The 14,453-nt window shown below is 41.8% G+C and overlaps 1 protein-coding gene across 1 annotated transcript in view; it reads left to right on the top strand.

The window, feature by feature from the left end:
• The first annotated feature begins 383 nt into the window (after positions 1 to 383).
• The window catches only part of LMTK2 (lemur tyrosine kinase 2), an 84,020-nt gene continuing 69,950 nt past the window's right edge, over positions 384 to 14,453 (top strand). Inside the window, exon 1 of the mRNA XM_025426215.3 lies at positions 384 to 777. Within this exon, the coding sequence (XP_025282000.1) occupies positions 690 to 777 (88 nt within the window). The 5' untranslated portion in view covers positions 384 to 689. The remainder of the gene's footprint in view (positions 778 to 14,453) is intronic.

Here is a 14,453-nt window from a genome sequence, read left to right as displayed (position 1 = left end):
TTCTATTCCTGTTGAATCGAAATGAAAGCCCAAGTATCCTTGATGGCTGATAGGATGTGTAGGTCAACTTAAGAATGGCCTAAAATGTCTATGACAGGTAAAAAAAGAAGACAAAATAGGCCTATTTTTGCTCATTTTAAAATATTGGAAAAAAATTCAGGTGAATTCGGAATGCTTTTTATTGTCTCCTTTGTACTTCCCTGTCTTTTAAAAATTAAAATAATTGTCTGCATTACCTGCTGCCCACGCACTCCTCTGTCTGCAGGGGGCGCACCAGCGGCCATCCTCCCTCTTTCAGGATGGTGGGCGGGGCCTCTCCGGCCGGTGTGGAACTGACGATTGGCTGGCTGGGCTGTTCGTCACGGCGTCCCGCCCCCGCCCTACGTCACATGACGCAGCCCATCATGGCGGTAGGGTCGCAGCTGCCCTGGCCCGCGGCTCCGCAGGGCTGCTGCCGTTGCTGCTGTTGAGGGGTGGCGGCGGCGGCGGCACAGGCGGGCGGGCGGGAAGGATGGTGTTTCTGTGGTCCGAGCGGCGGGTGCGGACCAGGAGCCAGGTTGAGGTTTGGCCGAAGCGACCTGTGCTCTGGAGCAGCCGGCGCGGGTGCCGCTGAGGCAGGCAGGACCGACTGACGGACAGACCGACGGAAGGCGACCCGAGAGCCGGCCCCGGGGCCGCGCCGTGGCGAGATGCCGGGGCCGCCGGCATTGCTGCTGCTGCTGTTGCTCCTGGCCGCCGGCAGTGCCGGGGCCGCGCCACTTCCGCAAACAGGTGCAGGTGAGCAGGCCAGCTGCAGGGACCGGGCTGCGGGAACCCAGGCTGCGGGGCCACTGCGACGGGGGTGGCGGGGGAGGAGGCGGGGGCGGGCCCGGTCCAGCGTCGGCGCCGAGAAATCGGAGGGCCTGCCGGGGCGGGAGGCCCGGGGACGCGAGCGATTAGGGAGGTTTCTGCCGCAGGGGCGTGGGGTGGGGGAGCGGGAAGCCTCTCCAGGGCCGAAGCGGGGGCGAGGCGATGCGGTTGGGGCCGAGGAGGACGGCGAGCCGGGTGGCAGCGTCGACCCCTCCCCAGGTAGGCTGCGGTACCAGCCCTGAACCTGTTGCCCGAAGGTCCTCAGCCTACATCCCTTTCTGGCAATTCTGCTTCCATTTCAGATGTCACCTGCCTCCTGTGCGTTTCTCACCTCTTATAATAAGAACCGTTTGTTAGCCCTAATCCTCCTTAAATGCAAATGACTTGGTGAGATGTGCGGAGTTTTTCTTCGCTCCCTGCAACTTGTTCTGAAGTTGTAAATTGATTTTAGACGCTGAGCTTTTTATTCGGATTGAATCTCTGGGGATGGGAAGGAAACAAGTCTGTAAATATTTTCTATTTTAGGAAGCCAGTGATTAGAGTAGCAGCCTTTGAATAACTATTGACAGAATGGCCCAAGGGTGATTGAAGTTTCTATTTTAGCTACGTCAGTGTGTGATTTTTTTTCTCCCCATTTTTTTCGACGTCGTTTTCAGTTGTGGTTTATTTTCCTAGATAAAACTTTACCTTAGGAATGCGTCTTTAGTTGGGTCTTTTCTGTTTTGTTTTGTTTTGCTTAAAAAAAATTCTGGGTTAAGATCTAGTGCTTATCTTTAATAAGGAGAGACTGAAACTTCATAGAGTCATGAAATTTTAGAATTGGAAGAGACCTTAAAGAAAATTGAGTCTGATGTCTTTGTTTTGCAGTTGAAGATACTGAGGTCCTGAGGGTCAAATGACCTACCCAAGGTGACACAGCTAAATTGTAGGTGGAGCCACATCTAATACCCAGGTCTTAGATTCCCCTAGTTGTGTGATTTTTCCACTTCTCACTTCAAGACTTGTAAGTGTTTAGGCATACTCTTGACGTTAAGAATTATTTTTAAATGAAATTCACTGGGTACACAATGTGGAAGGTATCTTACCCAGTAAAGACAAACACATCTACAATGAAAGTTATATATAATTGTTTCAGAGCTACACCAGATTATGTCATTGAGTGTGTTAGTTGAGTTTTAACTGTTATCATTGTACCATGTAACATCTAAGTTATTGCCACTGCCTTAGATCAAATATTTGTTAGGTGAATTCTGTTTTCTGATCTGGTAGATATGGAAAGTGAATGTTATTAGGAGGGTTTGCAGTAACAGAAAGTACTCGGGAAGTTGTAAAAGACTGTATGGAAAGATGTTGATGTTGATATTGAAAGAAACTATATGGTAAAATTGAAAATTAGCACTAGAGTAAGATAGTGGATAAAGAGTATTCAGTGAAGGGATTCAAGAAGTTTCCAGATGACTTTGCACTTAAATTTTTATATTTTTTGAAAAACGGATTCTATGTGAAAAGCTATGGAAATGTGTCTGCCTATAAACCTCTTGACATGATTTTTATTCCATTCTTTCACTATTTTATGGAGTTGTGAATCATAAAATCCGAGGGTTTTTCAGAGCATTGTAAAACATAAATAATCAAGAAAATTAATCCATAAATAGAAATACCAAATTTTGGCATTAATAAGACAAATATTTGGTGATGTATAGCTGCTTTTGCAGATTTTCTCTTCATATTCTGTTGCTTAGAAGGTATGTGATTAGACATGTGGCATATGAATGACAGGTACCTAAGGTTAAATTCTGTGGAAAAGATGCACAATCACACATCGATTTGGGGGTTTGTATTACCATCCAAAAGAGATGATTAATCCTGGTTATGGAGATGGATTCTTGATGAAGATGTATTAGGCCAAGGAGAATAAAGAAACATTTGAGCTAATCCTGGGAAGTGATCTCACTGGTTAAGAAGGAGGAACCCCTCTTGAACATAGAAGCTAGGTAAAAGAGCAGTTAAATGTTGAAAACATAGTAACTCTCGAGCCTTTGATTATCTGAGGGACTGGCCATTTTCAAATTAAGGACAGATGCATCACATAGTATTTTTTATCTCCTTGGCATTATTCTTTCTACTTAAATTTTAAACTGGTTTCTCCAGTGCCTTGGAGAAAGAATGGCTTATCAAAAATAGGTTGGAAAAAATACTTGGATTTTATCCTTTGCCAGTCCATTTGCATGGGGAAAGAAATGAGGCAGTTAACTAAAATTAAGCCAAAATTCATTTCTAGGTTCGGAAGTTGAAAAGGGTACTTACATATTCGGTCATAATTAAGCTTTGTAAATATGTGGATTGCCTTTGTCTATCAGGCAAGAAGGTCTTTCTTTCTTTCTTTCTTTCTTTCTTTCTTTCTTTCTTTCTTTCTTTCTTTCTATTTTAATTCCTGTTTGGTAAAATACAGTGTTATATTAGTTTCAGGTGTACAAGGAAGGCATTTCTTGCTTGAACTTTATTTTGGGCCTCTCTTTATTGCTCTGGGGGTTTTGTATATGCCCTCTTTGGGGGCCTCTTCCTGAGAATGTATATTTCTGCAATGGCCCTTGTTAGGTAGATGGAGATCTTGTTGGTCCTCACTAGGAAGCTTACATAAAGGGAGAAAGTCCACTGTTTTCACACACAGTTAAGTTACTAAACTAAGGTTACAGTTGAGAAATTATTTTCTCCAGGTCATACTTATCAGATCATTCTTCTCTTAGAAAACATTTATGTACCTTTTATATGATTCTTAGGATTCAGATCATAAAGATGGATCTTCTGTTTGTATTTGTGAAGGCATTCCTTTAAGTCCACAGTTTGTTATTAATATTAGGATAGTGGTTAGACAAGGAAACCCACTTCTATTGTTCTGTGGCATATTAGGTCACCGAGGACAGAGGAAGCTTTTTAGCAGTTCCAGATAAAGGAGCTCACGGAAGTCTGTGAAGCCGGTGGGACTCAGCTACTTATTAAACAGCAGCTTGTGAAACCGGGGCTCTGGTTTTAGGTTAAACAAACAGACTTGGATCTTGAAAAAGATTCTGCAGTAAAGGAAGTGCTTTCTAAAAGTGTGAATTTTTGTGTTTATTTCAATAGCTTCTGGGAAATAAAAATGATTTTTAACAGACTTCCCATGCAGATGATTTCATGATTTCTGGCTGTAAGGCCTGAAATTTGATTTCGGTCAGCAATGTTGTGGTTGCTCTTAGTCGGTAGTGTTTAGGGGTTAACTAAATATGTTCATTTGCACAGTAATAGGAAGTCTGTAGAAAAGTCTTGTTGCTGATCAGCACTGAAGTTATCAAATCCCTACACTTTTGCTGATATCAATGTGCTGACTCTTCATGCAATTCTCCTAAAATTTAGAGTCCTTGGGCTTGCTGTGTCACTTGGATAGCAGCTGTATATATCATAAAAAAGACTTTGTAATGAAAATGAAATTTATTGTAAGGGGTGGCCAGGGTTCTGCAACAAATGAGTCCTCAAAAAATCCTTGTAGGTGGATGTATCAAAAGAAGCCAACCTTTCAGTCCCGTTAAGAAGGAAAGTTGTGAACCAGTCACGGGAGTGAGTATTCTGGACAGAGCTTGGACTTTGGAGTCTGTCTGTGGCGGAGGCCTCCCCTTGCCACTTCAATAGTATTGAGACCTTGGGCCAGTTACTTGACCTCTCCAAGCTTCACAGAACTCAGCTCAGAAAAAGAATGGTGATATTTTCCCTAAGGGTTGTGGGAAGGTGAGGAGGTCATGTCATGTATGCCATGCCTGCTATGTTAGGCTTCTTCATTGCTTCAGATTTCCTTGTAAAATTGGTGGGTTACCATGGAATCGACTAATGGTGAGTGGTATAGTTCATAGAAGAAACTCAAAGGTAGCTGCTTATCATGGCATGCCTAAAATTTACTGGATTTAAAAACCTTTGTTACTTAAAATAACTTGTTATATGATGGGTGAAGAGGAGATCCTTCCCAGAGAAATCTGGCTTATTTAAGGATAATGCATAGGCTGGTATTGTTACTTCTTGAAATTCATAATGTTGAGGAATTGTGCTAGAAATTTTTAGGATGATCTGGATTAGTCCACTTTTATGTAATAAACCTGTTTTTAAATGTCAAGATTATTAAAGCTCTTGCATGTGAACATTTTCTGGTTTTAATGTACTTAAAGGAACTACAAGCAATGTAGGTCTAGTTGATCTCAAACAAAAACTGTACTTGAATAAAGCATCCCTGAAAACAGCCTGCTAAACTGGGCCCTTAGAAAGTATCATTTGGAGGGATGAATATGACTGAATTGCTTCCTCTCTTTCTTTTAAAGCCATATATTTTTGGAGTCTTCTAGCTGTGCCTTACTCTTCTTTAAAGGTTTATTTATTTTATTTTATTATTATTTTTAAGTCTAAGTAATTTCCACACTCAACGTGGGGCTCAAACCCACATTAAGATCAAGAGGCGCAAGCTCCTCTGACTGAGCCAGCCAGGCGCCCCTTAAGAGGTTTGTTTATTATTACTCAGGCATGAGGAAAGGAATATTAGAAAGAGGAAAAGGTGTACAGATGCCCCTGGTCTAAAACAGACTGCTATCTAGGGTCTTTTCTGAATTTGATTTTCAACTTTTCTGTAAATCTTCATATGAAGACAATGTAAGAGAAAGCTGAAGAAATATGGTAAAATCAGTGCGTCAGAGCAAAATATTGGAGTGAAGTATTTTTAAATTGTTAGCAAGTGACTAATTTGGAATGGTGCCTTGGCATTACAGTTATTTGCCACAAAGAACAGGCATATCAGAAAAATAACCTCAGTATTTAAAAAAAAAAAAAAGAAAGAAAAAGGTGTTTTTTTCCCCCAAAGGTTAGCACAATGCGGAGGTTCCAGATTTCATTTGACTTTATTGTGATTCAAATGGGAAAAATGAGAATTGTTGTTGCCAAATGCCTCAGGTACCCGAAACCATAGCATGGGGAGCACCTCTCATTCTCCCTGGCCCATCTGGGGCTAAGCCAGTGCTCTGCTGCTCTTCCCCCCACTACAAAAGAGTGACTCTGTACTCTTCTATCCTCCTGGGGCTTGGAGAATGGTGATGGCACACCTTTTATATTTGACAGTTTGGCAGATTTTGCGTTTCATCATATGTGTTTGTTTATAAGGCCTCAATTATCATCAAGTCAGATGGGCACACCAAGACTATGTGCCATGGCGGGCTAGGGTAGACCCTGGCCTCCGGCATCTGACTGTAGTTTGGGAAGCATTGGTCAGGCCCAATTGATGCAACCAGATTTCTGCTATAGGGCATCTGGGGTCCCTGCCTCCCCTCTCCACCTTTGTGGCACTTTAAGAGCAAAATTAATCTGCTTCTTATTTGTAAATTATCTTCAGCTCTCCATATAGTCTCCATGTGTTGTCTGGCTCTTCCAACACATATGTGCTGTTGTCAGTTTCTTTCTGTTCTTTTCACCTCTTTGCAGCCCCGCCTCCCTACCAAGAACTTTCTTCTTGCCCAGATCCTAGAGATCCCCTCCCCCAATGAACTCCTACTAGAGTGTTTGCTTGTAGAACTAGAGGTTCTGTAAGGTGTGGGATGAAAACATTGGAGCCTCAGTTTTTATTTGTTTTCATTCTGTTCTTTAAACATTTTGACTTATGTGACTTTTTAAGGTACAGAATATACTGGCACACTAACATTATGCTTTGTAAATCAGTGTGCATGAAATGGAAGGAATGCAAAGAAAATTTACTGATGGGCTCTGATTAGAAAAGGTTTGGATTGGCTGTACCAGTCTATCATTTGCATTTAGCAAATACCACTGGTTTCTTTAAGCCTCGTCCCTTCACCGGACTGCAAGGACTGTGTCCTATATCCTATTTCTGGTGTTTGCATGATATCTCACAGGTTGTGGACACTCAGGCAAAGTTTGTGGGGTGAGGATGGTACCAGAGAACGAAGTTCACAGACCAGTTCTCCAGAGAGTGTGTGAGCTAAAAGGAGAGGATATAAGTTTGGAGCCTCTCATTCTCTTGCAAACTTCGCTTTTTTATCCAGCCATAGGCCATTGCCTGGGCTTTATAGTTGATTGATTGATTGACTGATTGATTTAAAGATTTTATTTATTTATCATGAGAGACACAGAAAGGAGGCAGAGACACAGGCAGAGAAGCAGGCTCCATGCAGGGATCCCGACGTGGGACCGGATCCCGGGTCTCCAGGATCATGCCCCGGGCTGAAGGCGGCGCTAAACCGCTGAGCCACCGCCCCCCCCCTCCCCCCCCCCCCCCCCCCCCCCGGCTGCCCTAGTTGTCTTATTTTTAATAATAAACCTTCTCTTTTAGGACACTTTTAGATTTACAGAAAAATTGCAAAGATAGTACAAAGAGTTCCTGCATATCCATTACCCAATTTTCCCTCTTAACATCTTACATTTGTGTGGTAAGGAGCCAATACTAATTAATACATCATTATTAACTGAAGTCCTACTTCATTCATATTTTTAAAAATATTTTATTTATTCATGAGAGACACACAGAGAGAGGCAGAGACACAGGCAGAGGGAAAAGCAAGGCTCCATGCAGGGAGCCCGATGTGGGACCCAATCCTGGGACACCAGGATCATGCCCTGACCTGAAAGCACTCAGCTGCTGAGCCACCCAGGCGTCCCTTCATTCATATTTCTTTAACGTTTCCTTAGTGTCCTTTTTCTGTTCCAGGATACTACATTGGATTTAGTTGGCACATCCCCTTAGGCTCCTTTGCTGTGTTCCCCTTTTTTAAATGATCTTGACAGTTCTTGAGGAGTTTGATGTTCTTCTCATTGATTAGGCTGGGGTCCTATGTTTCTGGAAGGAAGACCACAGAGGCAAAGTGCCAGTCTAATCACATATCATGTCAGGAGTACATGCTTTCAACATGACTGGTTTGGCAGCTTTCTCTATTGTAAAGTTTCTTTTTCTTTCCTCCTCCATGGTACATATAGCCCACATTTAAGAGGTGGTGAGTTATGCTCCACTTCCTGGCCAAGTACCTATATATTTTATATGGTATTCTTTGGTATGGGAGATTTAACTCATCTTCCTCATTAATTTTCTTACTCAATTATTTATATTAGAGTGGGCACATAGATATTGATTTTACATTTGGGGTTATAATCCAATATCATCTTATTTATTTTCCTGCTCAGAGTGTACCAGCTTTGGCCACTGGAGCTCCTTCACTTGGCTCTGGTACCATCACCCCCCACTCCCACCTTTAAAAAAATTTTTTTTTTCATGTTCTTTCTTTCTGGCACTGAAGAAGCTATAGGCTCATCTTATATTTTTTCCTGTCCAGTCCTAGAATGAGCCATTTATCCAGTATCTTGGTTTCTTTTTTTGGAGAATGGCATTAGAAACCAAGATGTGGGCCCTGGATTTATTCACTGCTACTGGGGCATGTATAATGGGGTTTTGATCCTCTGCTTCCTATACCTAATCTTATGTGTTGGGAAGAAGAGAGAGAGTAAAAGAGATTTTGGAAGGATGAAGGACCTTAGGAGCAAATGACTTAGCAAGGCCCTGGCGATGTTTTCTGTCACTTGACTACCTATTAACCAACTATAAACATTGCCATAAGTACTCTACATCCCATGTTTGTGATAGAATGATGTTGACAGGATGTTATTTTTATTTTTAGAGCAATAGGTATTTGAAAAATAGATGTGATTTATTCTCTCAAAAAGCAGCCTAATCTCTGAGAATATGAGGGAAACCTCTTAGGCTTAAGAATTTAATTAGGATTATTTTAGGGGGTCTGTCAGCTTTGGCAGTTGTTGAATTGTAGGTAACTCCTTTAATTGGTAATTTTTTAATTGGTAAAAGTTTACAGGGAGCTTTGGACTTGTTTTTTTTTTTTTTTTATGGTGAAAAAATTTATATTTAGATTTATAGCCGGCTGGACTCAGTTTAGATGATCCCAATTTTGTTGGCAACATCCAAAGCATCATAGTCAGGAGCCAGTCGAACATATGCTTTCTTCTCTCCATCAGGCCTGATCAAGGTGTTGACCTTGGCCACATCAATGTCATAGAGCTTCTTCACAGCCTGTTTGATCTGGTGCTTATTGGCCTTGACATCCACAATGAACACAAGTGTGTTGTTGTCTTCTATTTTCTTCATGGCTGACTCAGTAGTTAAGGGGAACTTGATGATGGCATAGTGATCAAGCTTGTTTCTCCTGGGGGCGCTCTTTCGAGGATATTTCGGCTGCCTTCGGAGACGCAGGGTCTTGGGTCGTCGGAATGTAGGTGACGTGCGGATCTTCTTTTTTTTGTGACTGTGCACGCCTTTCAGCACCGCTTTCTTAGCTTTCAAAGCCTTTGCTTTGGCTTCGGCTTTGGGAGGGGCAGGGGCTTCCTTCTTCGCCTTCGGCGCCATCTTCGTGAAAGGGTGGACTTGTTTTGATCATTTTACAGAGCTCTTCATTTTTTTTTTTTTTCACTTTTAGTTTTGGGTAATTTCAAACATTTTCAAAAGTAAATGATCTTAACGTACCCATCACCCAGCATCAACAATTTTTAATTTATGATGAATCTTGTTCACCTGTGTGCTTCCTACTAGCTCGGCCACTCCCTTGCTTTGCTATAAATGCCATGGTACCCATTGAGCTGTAAATGTTTCAGGAAGAAGTGAAGATGTTTTTATAAAATGGTACACTTGCATGAAGATCGCTGAGGTATTTGTAGAAATGCAGATTTTTGGACCACAAACCAACTGAATCAATTCTGGAGGTTGGCCTGGGAATATGCCTTTATAATACATTTTTGGTGATTTCTCTGCCCCCACAACATAAATATTTTATCTTCTACTAGAGATAAGATAAAATCAATTACTTGGGGGAAATCCGTTGACTTGGGTAACTAGTGAGACTCAAGGAAGGAAGAACAATTTAAATTTTAAAAATTAATGTCAGGGATCCCTGGGTGGCGCAGCGGTTTGGCGCCTGCCTTTGGCCCAGGGCGCGATCCTGGAGACCCGGGATCGAATCCCACATCGGGCTCCCGGTGCATGGAGCCTGCTTCTCCCTCTGCCTGTGTCTCTGCCTCTCTCTCTCTCACTGTGTGCCTATCATAAAAAAAAAAAAAAAATTAATGTCAACACCTAAATTCTGGAGAGATTTATACTCCTGACCACGGTATGTGGATATCATTCTGAGGAATCTTCCTGTGAAAAGTAGGTATGCAATAACCACAAAGGAATTTTTTTTTTTAAGATTTTATTTATTTATTCATGAGAGACACACACAGAGAGAGAGGCAGAGGGAGAAGCAGGCTCCACGCAGGGAGCCTGATGCAGGACCCGATTCCGGCACCCCAGGATCACGCCCTGGGCTGAAGGCAGGAGGAGCTAAACTGCTGAGCCACCCAGGGATCCCCAACCACAAATTTAAATACTGCAGGGCAGAACAGTCACAGCTCTAAATGCCCCCCCCCCCCTTTTTTAAATTTTAGCTCTTTCTCTGAAAGTCAGTATAAATAACAACTTCTTTATATTTTATAAATATCCTATATAAATAATCAGCAAAAACTTTGAGCTGATAACCTGACAGTCAGATGCCAGTGTTATGAGCTGAGAGCCTCATGGTGTAAACGTGCCAGCCCTGGACTGCCCAGGGTTTTGCCCACTGGAGCTCAGATTTAGCAAGGAAATTAAGCTAGAGCAGGCATTAGTAACCCAGTGGCATTCCTGATTCCCCAGGTGAGACATGCACGCTAGTGTGTGAGAGCCCTGGATTCGTGACCTATTCAGTAACTTTCAGAGCTGTTTCTTTCCAGGATAATATCATGTCATTAATGTCTTGCTCTCAAAAAGTTTATTTTTCTAAGCTAGTTTATTTTAAAATAGTCTGGGATTTGTAGCCTATTTCATATTTTTCAACAAGTACTTTCTTTTTAGCCAGTTGATATATTTTTGTATATTTGCTGTGGATGTATTGGTATGTACAAAATAGTCTTATGATGAGCTAAAGAAAGTACACCATTTAATCTCTGAAACAGCTACATTGTAATGATTGTATAATCAGTCCAATTTGATTAAGAACATCCTGGGCTCACAAGCTAGTACAGATAATTTAGGACTGTTGTTTTTGGCAACATCTGTATGGCTTGGATGGGAGAAAAAAAATTGAGTTACAAGCATTTATGATAGTGATTTTTGAGAGGGAAGTTGCTTTTATCCAAGGTAAAAACACTATTATTTAATTTTTTTAGAGTTTATGATTTTTTTCCTCCTTAAGGCCCATGTTCAGAGTCCATCCTGAAAACATCTTTTTTTCCTTGTTTGCTTTACTGCCCAGGAGTTTGACATGATGACACTGCAACCTTTAATTATAGGAAGTAAATCTCAAAGGCATCGTGGACTTATTCGAAGGTCGAGTAGAATGAGTGTGCAATCATTTTGCACATTTATAGTAGCTACTTTAACCAGTTTGCAATTGTGAAATTTTGTAGTTCAGCATTTTTATTGCAAAACCAGAGCCTTGTAGTCTTTTGGTTGGTTGCCTCTCAGATGAGCCACTGAATTTAAGTTGAAAGTCTTTTTAAGTATTTTTCACATTGCAATTTCTTCTCCAAACCCCTGATAAATTCAGCCTGTGCTCCTTTCATAAGGAAAGAAATTCCTCTTCCTGGTTCCACCTGGCAGTGTGCCTGTGAGGACTGTTCTCTGTGTCAGCCGTAACGGTTACTTTCCAAGGATCTAGCCTGCCAGTCACACAGCGCAGAGCCCCACTTGACTTTGGCTTCAGACTATTATTAAAACACAACACCAGGACACTGATTGCTAGTGAGGCATAGAAGAGTAACAAACTTACCAAAATAGTCCCCTGGGAACACTCCACTGAGGCCTGCTACCTGGGTGCAACCCAGAAGTCTGTCGTTTAACTTCATTTTCTTAAGAAAAATAAAAAGTACTTTAGTAAAAGATCTGATTTCTGGTATTAACTGTACAGGTACTTGGTAGACTCATAAAATTTTGGAATTATATATATATATATATATTTTTTTTTTTTTAAATTTTGGAATTATAAATCCTCGTGTAGAGTTTTAAAGCTAGCGTGCTGGCTCATAGGTGAAGGCACTGAGGCCCAGAGAAGTTCGATAGCAAGTTTGAACCTGTGTTGCCAGTCAGTGGCAGACCTGATTGCAGTAAGAGGGCCCTTCACAGCCAGGTACCCCCTGTGCCCCACCCATTCACCAAGTGCACTGCTTCCTCCCCTCAGAACACTTTCATTTGGGTGATGCATACATGTACACACAAAGGCTAGTCCCGATCATTTCTCCTCTGGATCAGTCTTTTAAAATTTATTTATTTGAGAGAGCACAAGCGGGAGGGGCAGAGGGAGAGAGAGAGAGAATCTTAAGCAGTCTCCACACTGAGTGCAGAGCTGGACATGGGGCTCGATCCCACCACCCCAAGACCATGACTTGCACAAAAATCAAGAGTCAGTCACTCAACCGACTGAGCCAACCAGGCGCCCCTATTTATTTCTATTTATTATCTGAAAGTACAGACATGAATTTTTTTTAAAGATTTTATTTATTTGAGAGAGCTTGCCAGTGAGGGGAGGGATAAAGGGACAGGGAGAGTGAATCCCAGGCAGACTCTGCATTGAGCACGAGCCTGACACAGAGCTATATCCCATGACTCTGAGGTCATGACCTGAGCCAAAATCAAGAGTCGGTCATTCAGCTGACTGAGCCACCCAAGTGCCCTGGAGATGAAATTTAAATGTAGTTGTCGTATAGTTGATTCTTAAAGTACTAAAGATAATTACTTACTGAAAATTAGGAAGCTAAAGTGAAGACTTCTATAAAGAGGCTCAAAACCCACATTCATGTTTAACTGTTTTAAAAATTTTATTTATTTTTTATTTTTTATTTTTTAAAAGATTTTATTTATTTATTCATGAGAGACAGAGAGAGAGAGAGGCAGAGACACAGGCAGAGGGAGAAACAGGCTCCATGCAGGGAGCCTGACGTGGGACCCGATCCGGGGTCTCCAGGATCACACCCTGGGCTGAAGGCAGGCGCTAAACCGCTGAGCCACCAGGGCTGCCCTGTTTTAAAAATTTTATAAGAAAAACAGTTTAGGGGCACCTGGGTGGCTCAGTCAGTTAAGTGTCTGCCTTCTGCTCAGGTCATGATCTTGGGGTCCTGGAATCCAGCCCTGTATCAGGCTCCCTGCTCTCTGGGGAATCTGCTTCTCCTTCTCCCTCTGCCCTTCCCCCCCGCCCCCCATGCTTGCTCTCTCTCAAATAAAATTTTTTTAAAAATTAGTTTTAGTTTCTACCTATGAGATGAAGTTGTACTGTTTAAAGGTGATAAAAATATTTCTGACTTTTAGGCAATGTAATCATAAACTTGTAAACATGAAAAGTTCTTCAAACATGAATTTGTATGCTTTTGTGGAGGAATGAACCCTTGTTAGAATTTGCTAAGTGCTGCAGATCCCAAGAATAATGCTCATTGGCAGGTATTTTGTGTATATTTTTAAGATTCACAGATAGGTATTGAGAAACGTATGTGGAGTTGTAGACAAGTGTCACTTTCTCTTTTTTTCTCAACTCTTTAAGACTACCTTCCTAATTTATGCCTTACATCCCATCCTTTTCTAGCCCTGGCTTCCTTTCAGGGCTTAGTCATCAGGGACATCCTTCTCTGTCACCTGTGTTTTCTCCTGGACCCCTTCTTTCAGTTAACATACAATAGAACAACTTTATATATGTACATATATTATATATATATAAATTCCATTATGTGCTAAACTGCTGAGCCACCTGGGCTGCCCAGTTTCTTGATTTTAAAACAGGGCTAATAGGGCAGCCCCGGTGGTGCAGTGGTTTAGCTCCGCCTGCAGCCCAGGGCGTGATCCTGGAGTCCCATGTCAGGCTCTCTGCATGGAGCCTGTTTCTCCCTCTGCCTGTGTCTCTGCCTCTCTCTCTCTCTCTGCATCTCTATGAATAAATAAATAAAAAATCTTTAAAAAAATAATAAAACAGGGCTAATAATAGTCCCTACCTCAAAGGCTTGTTGTGGGTTTGGGTGAGTATGGAATAGTGCCTGGCATGTAGTAAGTGCCATTTAAGTATCAACTTTTTATAACCACCTGGGCCAAATCACCATCATTTCTTGGGTTAATTGTCATATCAGAAATGTATTCCCTGGTCACTTTATATAAAATAATGAATCTTTCCCATCTACTGTTTAATTTTCCCACATTGCTTATCACTGTCTGAGGTGCTGTATATTTATTTACCTTATTGTCTGTCTCCCTCCACGAGAATGTAAACTGTGAGTGTGGGATCTTCTAGATTCCCAGAATATAGCAGATGCTTAGTCTGCCCTATGGAAGATGCTTAGTAAACATTTGTTGAATGAAGGATGTGTGGGGTGGGACTTGCTGACTCGTGGACTTCACAGTAGGGTGATGGAACAGCTGTGTGGCTAGAAGACACCCCACCCCTATAGCTCTTTTAGTTATCTATAGATCTTTTATCTTAGGCTGGACACTTGAGTGTCTGGAGGCACCTGGATATATTGGGTTAAATTATCAT

The sequence above is a fragment of the Canis lupus genome, chromosome 6 (genome assembly GCF_003254725.2).
Source record: "Canis lupus dingo isolate Sandy chromosome 6, ASM325472v2, whole genome shotgun sequence".
NCBI classification, from domain to species: Eukaryota; Metazoa; Chordata; class Mammalia; order Carnivora; family Canidae; genus Canis; species Canis lupus.
The sequence above is the reverse complement of the archived record's forward strand: the minus strand, read 5'-3'. Positions and strand labels throughout refer to the sequence as shown.